The 13,056-nt window shown below is 26.6% G+C and overlaps 3 protein-coding genes across 4 annotated transcripts; 1 reads left to right on the top strand and 2 right to left on the bottom strand.

The window, feature by feature from the left end:
• Positions 1-357: 357 nt before the first annotated feature.
• Positions 358-7,486, bottom strand: LOC112639451. The gene is made up of 21 exons (XM_025413349.1): positions 7,482-7,486; positions 7,064-7,215; positions 6,800-6,888; positions 6,400-6,473; positions 6,223-6,305; positions 5,949-6,159; positions 5,433-5,837; positions 5,166-5,364; positions 4,906-5,082; positions 4,567-4,706; positions 4,334-4,435; positions 3,986-4,103; positions 3,597-3,729; positions 3,191-3,422; positions 2,784-2,993; positions 2,571-2,682; positions 2,281-2,428; positions 1,978-2,114; positions 1,515-1,661; positions 860-1,078; positions 358-522 (listed from the first exon to the last, which is right to left on the bottom strand). Exons 1-21 carry the CDS (start codon positions 7,484-7,486, stop codon positions 358-360), a joined length of 3,258 nt encoding a protein of 1,085 aa, XP_025269134.1.
• A 1,374-nt stretch (positions 7,487-8,860) lies between these two features.
• LOC112639440 (odorant receptor 9a-like) lies at positions 8,861-12,038 on the top strand. 2 transcript variants are annotated; one of them, XM_025413316.1, is made up of 9 exons: positions 8,861-9,162; positions 9,381-9,497; positions 9,726-9,843; positions 9,958-10,213; positions 10,359-10,481; positions 10,845-10,935; positions 11,061-11,197; positions 11,534-11,666; positions 11,865-12,038. In XM_025413316.1, exons 1-9 carry the CDS (start codon positions 9,019-9,021, stop codon positions 11,913-11,915), a joined length of 1,170 nt encoding a protein of 389 aa, XP_025269101.1. In that variant the 5' UTR covers positions 8,861-9,018; the 3' UTR covers positions 11,916-12,038. The 2 variants fall into 2 exon arrangements, with proteins under 2 accessions (XP_025269101.1, XP_025269102.1); XM_025413317.1 differs by having other exon boundaries at positions 9,994-10,213.
• Positions 12,039-12,180: 142 nt separating this feature from the next.
• Positions 12,181-12,960, bottom strand: LOC112639441 (telomerase reverse transcriptase-like). The gene is made up of 3 exons (XM_025413318.1): positions 12,869-12,960; positions 12,603-12,796; positions 12,181-12,404 (listed from the first exon to the last, which is right to left on the bottom strand). Exons 1-3 carry the CDS (start codon positions 12,944-12,946, stop codon positions 12,272-12,274), a joined length of 405 nt encoding a protein of 134 aa, XP_025269103.1. The 5' UTR covers positions 12,947-12,960; the 3' UTR covers positions 12,181-12,271.
• Positions 12,961-13,056: the final 96 nt, after the last annotated feature.

Consider the following 13,056-nt stretch of genomic DNA (forward strand, 5'->3'; position numbering starts at 1 on the left):
TACTTTCATAGTAGTTTCTTCTTTGTCTAACGCATGATGAGGGAAAGAAATCGATCAAGAAATATGTCAAATGCAGTGGCCATATTAAATTTTTGTATTCTTGTTATTGATAGACAGAGAAACTAATACTACGAAAATATGTTGTCTCTTTCTAAAATTGGGCTAATCTTAGTGAATCTAATCAATAATCTAATCAGTAATTTAAATAGTCGATATAATTAACGAAATTAAGAAATTATTTTAAGAAATGTAATCATTTCTCATATATGTAAAAAAGAACATTTTCATGTAAAGATAATATATGTATTTATTATTAAACACACATATATTTGTTACATTAAACAATCAATATTTTTTTTAAATATGATGTAATGCATTTTTGTTTTGATTTGTAACACAGCTGCACGTTTTGACTGGATTTAATGATCTATGGATTGACCAGGCGCATTGATTTGTGGGCATCGATAACAACTCAGCCACTTTTTGAGCGTTTTGCTTTTTTTCCAAAGATGATTTCTTAATCTATCATAAAATATATAATCATCAGTTTTTATAATAATTGAGTCTGTGCAAAAGAGAAAAAAATAAAAAAAAACAAAATTAATAATCTCTAAAAAATTCTAATTTTATTATTTTTCTCTAATCATCATTTATTCTTAGTGCAATCAAATCTTAACTCTTTTACATCATTATTAAACTTTAACAATCAGAATGTTTTCTATACTGCAATAAAAGTAAAAGATATCTAATAAGTTTTTTTATCTAAAATAAATGTTTTATATATAAATATCTAATAAGTTCTTTCCTATTACATTTTTAAAGCGTATATAAGTCGAGACTGATTAATACATTTACTAACTTCGTTAAATTTTCTTCTAACTTTATATCCTCTATATGTAGCCTGTATCATCGTAGCCGCTTCTTCTTCTGATTTAGCCGAATCAGTATGATCCTCAGTATATTTTAATTTTTTCGACAACTTTTGTGGTTCTTTTGTGTATAATATTGCATTTTGTTCCCATTGTTTGCAATTATAAATATCCGGAACATTTTTCTGCTGTCGATCTTCATATTTTAGCTTAATCAATGAATAGAAAAATTAAATCTTTTCATGTAATTTAAGTAAATAATCGCAAAATATAAACAACGATTATAAAACAATTCTGATTATAGAATTATACAATTATTATTACTTGCTTTCATGTGATAATCATTTATTTATTTTAATATTTTACTTTTTACTTTTCTACGTATTTTCATATATATTACATATTAAGAAGTGATAAATATGTGTATTTAAGTATATCAAAGTGTTGCAATGATCTCATTGTCAATTGTGCATGTAACAAAATTTCAGCACGTAAAACATATAAAATATTGAATGTGATGAAAGAAAACATTTAAAATACATGTTGATCAAAAGTTTTTTAACTTTTTCCATAATCTTCATTCATTAATCTCTAATTTTCTATATTTCTGTTATTTTGTATAATGCTGAACAAATATAGTCATACCATCGAAATCTCACGCTGATGTTTATATATATGTTTTTCGTTGTTTAAAAAATCTGAAGATTTTCCTGGCGATTCACCTGCTCCACGATATTTTGAATTTTGAACAACAAGCATACTATTTCTATTTGTATTGCATTGCGTTTTATTCTAAATAAAAATATAACATTATTTTTGTAAAAATAAAGATATCTATAATTGTAGATAAATTGCCCGTACAATAACATATACTTAATATCTATTTAATTTTTCTTTTAAAAAATAAAGAACGTTATAATTATAATAATCGATTTATATGTATATAAAAGTGATAAATTTGTATTTATTGTATTAGTATTATATATTATATAACATATATCGTTTAGTATATAATATATACTAAACGATGAATTAAAGATTTTAAATACAAAATGTGAAATGACATAAATTTTTAATTTCTTAATCAAATTGTTATATTAAGATTTACCGTTCTTATATTATCACTTTTGCCCATATTGTTGAAACATTGTGTCAAGATTTCGGAAGGGATCATTATGCCCGATGAGGTTGAGATTTTTGGAACGTTTTTTTTTGGTGCTCTAATCTGTGCTGTGCTATATTGTTCTAAAATAAAATGTGAGAATTAATAATTTGGATGCAAATGTTAATTTAAATGGTATTCAATTTCATACATCAATATTAATTTTCGCATTAATTTTCAGATTACATATTTGTATCGATTTTTAAAGGATGCAATTCTACACAACAATGATTTTGGTTATAGCCACACCTGTTCTTTCCGGTGATAACGATGAGCAATCTTTAGGAGGAGAATTAGGAGGAGTCGGTATTTGCATATTTCGTGTTTTTAGCTCAGAAATGTTTGTTTTTTGATATTCTTCGAGATACAAAAGAAACTCACGATACGTAACATAATTCTGAAACAAGAAAATTATTAACAAAAGTGTAAAACAAATTATTTTATATCTTATATTTTAAACGTAGCTTATAACTTTTGGAATAATACATTGCATATCAAATGAAAAATATTATTTGTTGAATTAATAAAGTATAAATTACTTTGTCTTGTCCTACCCAGTTGCGATTAATCGGTTCGCTGAGCCCAAGTAAATCGATCCAATGATAATAATCTTCCGTTTGATTACCATACCAATATTTTATAATGACAAACCTGCAGAATTTGATTAATTATAATTTGTTCATATTTTAATCTATATATATTTCATATATGAATTATTTTGTAGCTTGTATAATTATAAATAGCATTCATACGCAAGCCCATCATCCACCATTTTTTGCACTTCAGGATAAGCCATTAATTCCATAAATTCTGGATTTTCAGGATTCCTTTTGACATCTACCAATTGCCAAGGAGCTATAAGCCCAAATCTAACACACTTGAGCACTTCCAACATGTGTTGCTTCCTTTCATTCCAATCATGCATCAACCATCTCACCGCAGACATTAAAACCTCTATTTCGCTAAATAATATCAAAAAACATTATACAATTTATTACTACATTTAACTACATAAAACATTTATACTATATAAAACATTTCTTCCCAATTTATTAATGTTTTAAAAAAATGAGATTTTTAATATCAACATTTTTTAAATAACTGACTTATATAATATTTTTATATATTTAAAACTGATATTTTTTTAATATTTTCATACCTATTAACGCAAATATAATTGGATTTCAATAATAAGCACAATTCATCCACTGACAATTCCAAGAAATCTTTTGTGCTAACAAGCAACAAGAAGAATTTCATGATTCTCGGCACCATCAGTTCCATTACCGCAGTGTTTCCAATCTTTTTTGCTTCCAAATATAACAAGAAGGCAGTATCTTCGGAGAAAAGCTCGTCATTATCAATGAATGCCCAGCATTGTTCTTCTAACTCTTCATAAAATACAATGCTTATAATTTTAGCATAAATATCACGTTCGTGTTGTATATCATATTATTTTATATTTTTTTATTTATATATATTTAATCGAATTGTGCGTCTCTACTTTCAGAAAAAAAAGTATTTCTCATCTTACAAAATGAAAAAAATATAAGTTAATATCATACCTTTAATACCAAGATATTGCGCAGCCATGAAGATTTCCAAAATATTATCTCTTCGTAATAATTGATAACTTTCGTTAATTGGACTTATCATCCACTCATAAATAATAGAAAAAGCCTTGGAAGTCACACTACTCTATATAGTTTATGTATATATGTAAATAAATAATCGCATTTTATCTTAAATTGGTAGTATTATCTCCTATTTTTTCTTATATAAAAAAACTATGATTATATTATAAATTTTCTCAAATTCGAAACTGTCAACAAACCAACTTCTTTCTTTAAATTCCAAAGATACATTTGAAAGTGCATGTTTCTGATACGATAAAACTAATCTGATATGATGAATCAATTCTAATCTAATAAGATAAAATCAATTGAGATCTTACACCGGATAAGTTAATATCCTTGTAATTTTTTTCATCAAAGAATGTGCTGTAACTTTGCAGGACAAGTAGATGACAATAATACTCATCGGGATCAATTCGGACAATGCAGTCGGCATTTCTTGATGAGAAAATATTTATTTTAATTTTGAATAAAATAATATTATGTTGAAAACCTTAAGATTACAACTTAAATTTAGTTAAATTTAAATATAGTTATACAAGCTAGATATTTTCTTTACTAAATAAAATCAAAGTTATATCTTTTAAATATTTAAAATCTGTAATACGATAAATGTAAAATATTTTGTCTAACATTTAAAAGTTTCATTATTAAAGATCTATTTTTACTTGTAATTTGTGATACGTCTAGCTAATTCTTGATACAAATCAGTTTTCTCTGGAAGAATTATATTGTCCCAATTGATCGGATGCCCATTCGTAATCCCTAATCTACTCAAAATGGAAAGAAACGAGGAGGTTTAAAGTAAAAAAATAAATATTATCACATAAACAATATTGCTATAAATAATGCAGCATGTCTCTTAAAAATTTATAACTAGCAAATTTATAAGAAAACTAACGAGGCGAGAGGTACTTCGTTCATTGGAGGTAATTGATAAGATGTTGGTTGTACCGATTCCATTTTTGATAAATTAAATTTCGTGTTTGACTGCGTTCGTGATCTGTACCTTGCTTCGATATAAGGTAATTTCTTTTTAGCCTGTTGCACGATCGAACAATATTTAAATAATATAACAAGAATGATTGAAAACGTCCTTATCATTAAATAAATTTTACATTAACATCATTGAATTAATTATTTTTTACTAAATAAAGAAAAATTATACTATTGAATTATACTACTGAAAAATTATACTACTTCAAATAATTATAAATATAAAAATTAAAAAAAATTCTACCTGCAACTGATCGATGGTTGATGACGTGACGCCAGGGGGAAGATCAATATATCTCGTCTGATTCGAGGAATCAAATGTACCGTCGTCACCGGATCGATTAAGTTCAGCCTTAACGTTAACCTTCGTGCGTCGCGGATCGGCAACTAGAACGCTAAATTTCTTCGACTCGAAAACAACCTAAAACAACTATGCTACGTTTGCTTCGAAGCTGACATTTTTGAAAAAAACGTTCTTGTAACTTCTGAATAGATCTTTCTTACCTGGTTCGGGGTGATCTTGAGATTACCACTAGGTGTAGCTCGAAAGGGAAACACACGACTCACTTCGTTATTCTCGTTCACGCAAATAAATGTAGAATTAACGTTCGTTTCCTCAGGATACTTTTGTATTTGTTGCATCGGAAAATCTATGTTTGAGCGAAGCGATGATTGCTTCTGGTTTTTGACGTCTTCAACTTGTCTGTAAAGTTATTATTATATTTTTAATTGTACCATTTTATCCAAATATCTATCTCGAACATTATTTACTTTGGACAATGATCCATAAATTTCGAAGCAGCAGCTTCAATCGACGAGCATTGTTTCTTCCAAAGTCCCTCCTCTTTGATGCACTTCTGTGATCTTTGATTAATTGTGTTCTCGTTGGTATGATAAATAATTTTCCTATCTTGAAATTTGACGGGATTTGTACTAGACTCGGCTATACATTTCGATTTATTATAGATGGGATCTATTTCCGTTTGCTTTTTAGATGCAGTCCAATGATGACGTTGCAGCGGTGACACAATTCGTTCAACTCGATTCGCGTGATAAATATTTACATTTAAAGAATGCTGTTGTCTCGATTCACGACGATATCTTCTGGAAGTAGTTCTTCGACGACGTAGCGGATATCTCGGGGACAAACTTTCCGGAGTTTCTATGATCTTTATCCTTTTAAAGATTTTTCATATAAAGATATTTATCTCTTTTAATAATTTCACATAATAATTTCTTCAAATTTCTGCTGCACTCCAGGATGTATTTATATATTTACTCACTCACTTGTCAGGTGATGCGGAATTTGCTACTTTCGATGGCGATATGCACGGTGATTTTATCACTGTTTGATCGGATTTCGAAAGTTGCACGAGAGTCTTCGAGGAAGAAGATGGAGGAATGCTGGATCTTCCGTGATAAAGGACGACGACGCTATTTTTACTATTTCCAGTTCGCGGTTGATCGGATATTGCCGATCGATCTGCTTTAGGTTCGACTTAAAAAAACTTCTATTTGAGTCGATTTCTAAAAATTCTACAACTTCATCCTAATAACTTACTTTTTCTGCTATTCTGTCGAATGACTCTTACAATTCGTGGCGTACTATTTTCCTTCCTGTTGTCAGCACAATACATTAGACGCCTTAAACGAAATAAAACGACATTTGCACGACAACTTTAAGATGTTCATTGAAAACGTATTAATTTTAAACGATTCAAGTTTTTTAATTAATTACCAAAATTTTTCATTGAATTTACAATCAGGCTTTTCACCCTCACTCGAATGCTTTTCTTCGAAAGTTACTTGCGGCTAAAAATTCATCCATCAAAATAACACATTTTTAACTCATCATACCTTAATCAAAATTAGAGATAAAACTTATGCTTACCTAGAATTTTTTTATGAATTAAAAAAAATATTAGAATTGTATAAAAAATTTAGTTCGCATTCTTATCTCGAAGAAAAGGATGTTATGTACAAAATGATTATATGGTTGAAATTAAATAATAATCATACGTGCAAATTGTACAACATTAAAATATTTTTACGTATCATTTTAATAATATTTTGAATTCAAAATTAATTTATATCTATAATATTATTAAAGTAACACACAAATATATCTTATATTTTACCTCATGTTTTTTCAAACGTTGACGTGATATAGAAGATTCAATATTTGAAATATGTTGAGACGTAGCAGTCTGATCAGCCTCTCTAGTAACTAAAACGTGTCTCCACAAAGCGATACGTATGTAAAAAACGGATAAACGAAAAAATCTTAAATCATTCTATGACAAACCCATCAGAGACACTTTCATCATATGAAATGTACAAACTTTCTAACCACAATATACTTCAAACTTGCTTTCAATTTCATTTACACTTACATCACTTACGTAATTTTGCTTCAATGATTTGTTTATTAACAACCGGTTGTTGATAATAATAGGATGCTTTTGACGGCAATTCGCGAAGATTTAATCGATCGTTCTCTTCGTTCTTTGATGTTCGACACGCAAATCGCAAACTATGACAAGACTGTGTCACTCTTCAAACATGTAAGATTGTACATAGCTTATAGTTTCTTTAAAATATAAAAAGATTATCAAATATATCAAATATATTACTTTGGATTTAGTAGATCGAGTTCGGATGAGAAACAAGATTCGTCTTCAGCGGTCGCAGAAGTATCGAACTGCCTCGCGAAAATTTCAAGTAAGAGATAAAAATAAATATATATAAGATATCCCCTTTTTTGCAAACAAAACTCAAAAATTATTGATTTATCGTGCTAAGCTTTTGCATTTTACTTACGTCATAACGTGTGAGACTTCTTTGCATGATACGTATCGCGTTCAAAAAATAACTCGTAAGATTGGCATAATAACGACACTTCTTTCTCGCGCTTTCGTCACGTGGAATAAAAGGCAGTAAAAATATATATCATACAAATGCTGTGACGTTTAAAACCAACGGGACATTTGTAAAAATGCGCGTGTCCAAAAAAGTCATAGATACGTAACAAATGAACGCGATTAACAAGAGAACGTTCCGCTTTGTTTTCAAAATTATCCATTTTTAAATATTTGAATGTATCGAAGACTTCTCAAAAATTACCTCTTTTTTGCGATGTTGATTGATTCTGATACGCTTGCTTTATTCATATTATTTGACAATTTGATAGTTTATAATAAAAAATTAAATTAAAGAAAATAAAATTAAACACAAAAAAAGGGGAAGCAAAAACATTTAGATTGCAGCAGTTTAAGTTATCAATGATTTAAATTAATTATTAATCCGCAATAAAGTTTGCATTTATACATATTATAGTATCTTGTATCTGTTATTGATTTTTCCAATTCATATGATATTGATTTTTATTACTCAGCTAATTTTATTTTTCATTTTTCCATTTTTTAAAATGCTCTATATATAATACATATTTATCATTTTTATTATATTTAATATTTAAAAGGATATAAAAATGATTTCCGCGTAGTGAGCGTAATGTTATGTTCTAGTTAAATTTCTAAATTAACATTAAACCTATCACGACTGGTCAAATGATTGTTTTTAAATTTTGTAAACGGTCGGTTTATTTTATTTTTTTTTATTTCTTTTAAACCTGTATAAAAATGACTATTATTTACATTTAATTGTAAAGAGTATAACTTTTTCTTAATGACTGATTATTTTTTTACGATTACGGTTCAAATAGATTTAATGTTAAACAATTTGAATGTTCATATATAATAGAAATTTTGTATTTTGGTATAAATATATAACACACACTTTACTAAATATTTCTTATATAAAAAATACATACATTACTTTTTTTAATGTACTAATAAGCGGCATAAAAACGTTAACTCTTAAAATTTAAAATATGAATTAAAACATTCGAAGAAATTGGAAAAGTTTTATGAATATAAAAGAATATCATTGTCTTTAGAAAGAAAAGATGAACATTCATAAAAAGATATTAACTATAAATATAATTAGTAATATTTAAAGTTTATAATTCCACGAAAATGATAATTTTTTTGTTATTATTATGCATGAAGAGATATGGAGATATCAAGGTCTCTACTATAGAACAATAGAGAAACTAAAGAAGTAAAACCTCCAATTGAAAGTACATAATGCTTATGTTCGACAGTCTTTGATCTGTGTAACTGCAGCTATAAGTAAACGATTAAAATAATTTCGTGATGTAGTCGACACATTTATAAACAGAATTATTAAAGGCAATTATCTTATGATGTATGTACGAGCGAAATAATGAAAGTGCTGTGCATGTCCTTTCTGAATATATTGTTTCACTACATCAATTCTTCTATTGATACGCAAAATGCAATTCTTCGATGGACGCAACTATAGAATCAATAAAATTCTCCTGTCATGCATAGGCCAATGGCCGTATCAAACGAAAAGGAGTAGCAGTACTATTATTGTCATTATAGTATCTTTAGCTGGTACGCAATTTGTCGCCAAGGTATAACGATATCTGCTACGCTTGAATATCGCAAACATGGAATTACTCATTCATTAAAAAGTTTATCCATGTTTTTTATTAAATGACTTATTTGGTGGCAGCCAATTGTTCTATATAAATATAATTTAAATGCTAAATATTTTACATTTATAACTTTTTACATTTATAACATTTATAACTTATAATACTTTATGTTTATAACTGTACGTTTTGAATAGATATGTGGTTTGTTCTCAATTGAAGATATCGATACATTCATCGATTCTCTTTCACCATTAGTAGTCGATATAGGATGTGGAATAAAATTAATCACTTGCATATTAAAAGCGGAGAAGGTATACACATTGCGATATATTATAAATTCTAAAATATTCTCAATTAACACTTAAAATATATAATTTTCTAAACTTTGTTAAGTCGTTACGAATATTGCGTATGTGTGTGTTACTTATTTAAACAATCAGAGCATCAATTTATATACATGTACATATACAAAATCTCAGTATAAAATATTTTAAATTTTTATAATTTAGAATATTTTTCAAAATAAAATTTATTTACAGATCAGAGCACTTTTTGATCAAATACAGAGCGATTGGCAGATGCTAATGAAATCGACATACATCAAGATTCTTAATAATTATGCTCAAAATGGGCGAACATTTACGATCATATATGCAAGTAAGTAAAATAATTTTATCTCTCTCTTTTAAAACATCGATAAAGTGGTTTTATTTTGATATCACAACAAATGAAAAAGAATAAAAAATAAGCAAAAATATTTGCTCTATTTAGGTTCTTTTTATTCTGCATTGGTATTATTTATGTTAGTGCCGCTATTACAACCATTGTTGCTGCATTCTCCTTCAAATGATACAACTCGACCATTATTACATCAGGTCGAATATTACATTGATATGGACAAATATTATTTTCCGATCTTGATTCATGGATATGTTACAGCTATTGTTTGTGTAAGCATAGCCATCGCAGCAGACACTATGTATGTGATCATGATACAGCATGTTTGTGGATTATTTAAAATTATCGGGTAAATAATCTCACAAACTTATATTTCTCTCAAAAACATTTTATTTTAAATTAATATAGATATTTATAATGTACATATTATAATAAATATAAATAGAATCATAATTTTAAAACAATTATCAATTGCTTTTAATTAATTGTTTTAGGCAACAACTAGAAAATATAATAAAGGAAGATAGTCTAGAAATAAATCTTGAACCACCTATAAAAGATGATAAACCATATAAAAACATCATAAAAAGCATTCATGCGCATAAAAGCGCATTAAGGTTTGCTGTAATATATAGTATGCCAGTCAATTATTATTTTATATTGTTTCATATGTATGTATCTTTTGCTAGAAATTTAAATTTATATTTAAAATTTAAATTTAAATTAAAAATATAAGAAAAGGGTGCTAAGCGAACTATAAATTGCGAATTTTTTAACATAGAAGTGACTATAACTCGGAAATTACATATGCTTATATAGCTTTTTTCTTTCTTTTTGAGTCCCGAATCACTTCCCGAAGTACTGCGGGCGATTTTCCGAGCAACCTGTATATTAGATATATTAGATATAAATATATTCCTTTAAAAAATATTTTAATTAAAATGTATTTTTTTACATAAAATTTGCATATATATATAAAGGTATGCCAATCTCCTGGAAGCTACATTCAATCAGATGTTTCTTACACTAGCAGGTTTTAATATGCTTATCATGAGTATGACAGGAGTTACGGTATATCAATTTTATTTAAATTTTTATATTCTAAAATATAATTCAAAAAATAACTTAATAAAATTAACTAGAAAAGATAATTATAATATTAATTATTTTGTAATTAATATATTAATCTTATTTAGGCTGCGACAAACATGGACAAGCCGGAAGAATTTTTAAGACAGATAACATTTGCATGCGCATTATTAGTGCATCTATTTTTTGAGAGTTTTCAAGCACAAAGTTTGATCGATCACAGCGCATATATTCATACTAATTTGTACGTACAAATATTTTCATATTATTAAATATTATTAAAAAATGTTATATAAAATGTAATAATGTGACGCATGTATCTGTAAAATATTCGAAAGAAAATATAATTTTTTTTAGGACAATATATGTATTTGTTTATTAAAATGAAACAATAATTATAAATCTTATAACAAATTTGATAACTTTCAATTTTTAATAAAATAAATAGGATTTCTTGTTAATTTAGAAATTAAAAAAAAACATGACATTTTAATTCTGTAAAATTAACTTTCAAGAATGTTTCATGCATACATACATATGAAAATATTCTCAGTTATGAAAAATATCTGTCGTTTTGCAGAATGAATATAGCATGGTACCAAACCTCATTTCGAACGAGGAAAATCTTGACTTTTATGATAATGAAGACGCGAGAACCTTGTGTATTAACGGCAGGAAAGATGTTTGTGATATCAATGGATACTTTCTCTACAGTAAGATTTGCATATTATCCATTTAAATAAAAAATATTTATCAAAAAATAGTATCCATAATCAATTAACACTTAATTTATGAACAAATAGAAAAATTAAATTATATAATTAAAAAATCTAATAATGTATTACCAAAATTGAAAATAATTATGCCAATATTTGCATATCACAATTTTAATATTATTTTTTTTTTTAAAGATCGTACGTACATCGGTATCGTATTTTACGATGTTGCGATCAATGCAATAATCAATTTACTTTGTTGAAAATAACTCGTAACTCTCTTTGCCGCCATATTTATTTTTTATTATAAATGCAGTCTTGTGCAGTCTTGTGTATTTGTTAATAGATGAGAAAATAAAAAAATTTTAAACTAAATTAATAATTAAGAAATATCTCTGTAATTCTTTTTTTAAGTGTGTTGGTATGTATGTAAAAATATCTAACAAAATATCTAACAAACATAATTATAGTTATAAGAAAAATGATCCATTGTTATATATGGAAAAAAAAATTATACAAAACAAAAATATTTTATCCAAGGGAAAGTTGTGCATTAATAATCATGGTCTTAATATATCACATGGAAAAGGGGAAAACTGGTTTTATAATTTTATATTCCATCCTAAAAATCTTATTTTTATAGGATTGCATAACGATTCTATGTTTGATTGTATTTTACTTGGATTAAATTTTACGTTATATTCGGGTATGCCATTTCTAATAATTTTCAGAAACCTATAAAAATAATATATTTATGTCTATATATATATATATATATATATATATATATATATATATATGTATATGTATATGTTTATGTCTATATATATGTATATGTCATATATATATATATATATATATATATGTATATATATATATATGTATATGTCTATATATATATGTATAATCATTGTATAAAATTATTGAACTTACTCTGTTGCATAATGTTCATTTTCTGTGATATATAAAATATCATCAACATATCTGCATAGAAGTCCATTATTTTCATATGCAGGGAATATTTCATTGATCATGTCTTGGTAATATATTTCAGAAAATATTGGTGATATCCGCATACCTTGTGGTACACCATGCTTTATTAAATATACTTGACTATCTATTTCAACCTATAAATAAAGATATTAATAAATATTGATAGCAAATATTAAACTTTAACTTTAAATATCTCTTTATTCTACCTTCTGTTTAAATATTAATTTGTTTATTATAGTCATTAACTTCGTCATTTTAACTAAGACAGGTTTATTCCTCTTCATAACAGCTTTTTTTTCTAATATTGGCTTCAGATAATAACTTAAAAATTGCACTGTTTGTATTTTTCTTCTATTTTTTGACATGGTATATGTTCTTAATACAATATATCTTT

The sequence above is a fragment of the Camponotus floridanus genome, unplaced genomic scaffold, assembly GCF_003227725.1.
Source record: "Camponotus floridanus strain SB8 unplaced genomic scaffold, Cflo_v7.5 scaffold65, whole genome shotgun sequence".
Taxonomy (NCBI): domain Eukaryota; kingdom Metazoa; phylum Arthropoda; class Insecta; order Hymenoptera; family Formicidae; genus Camponotus; species Camponotus floridanus.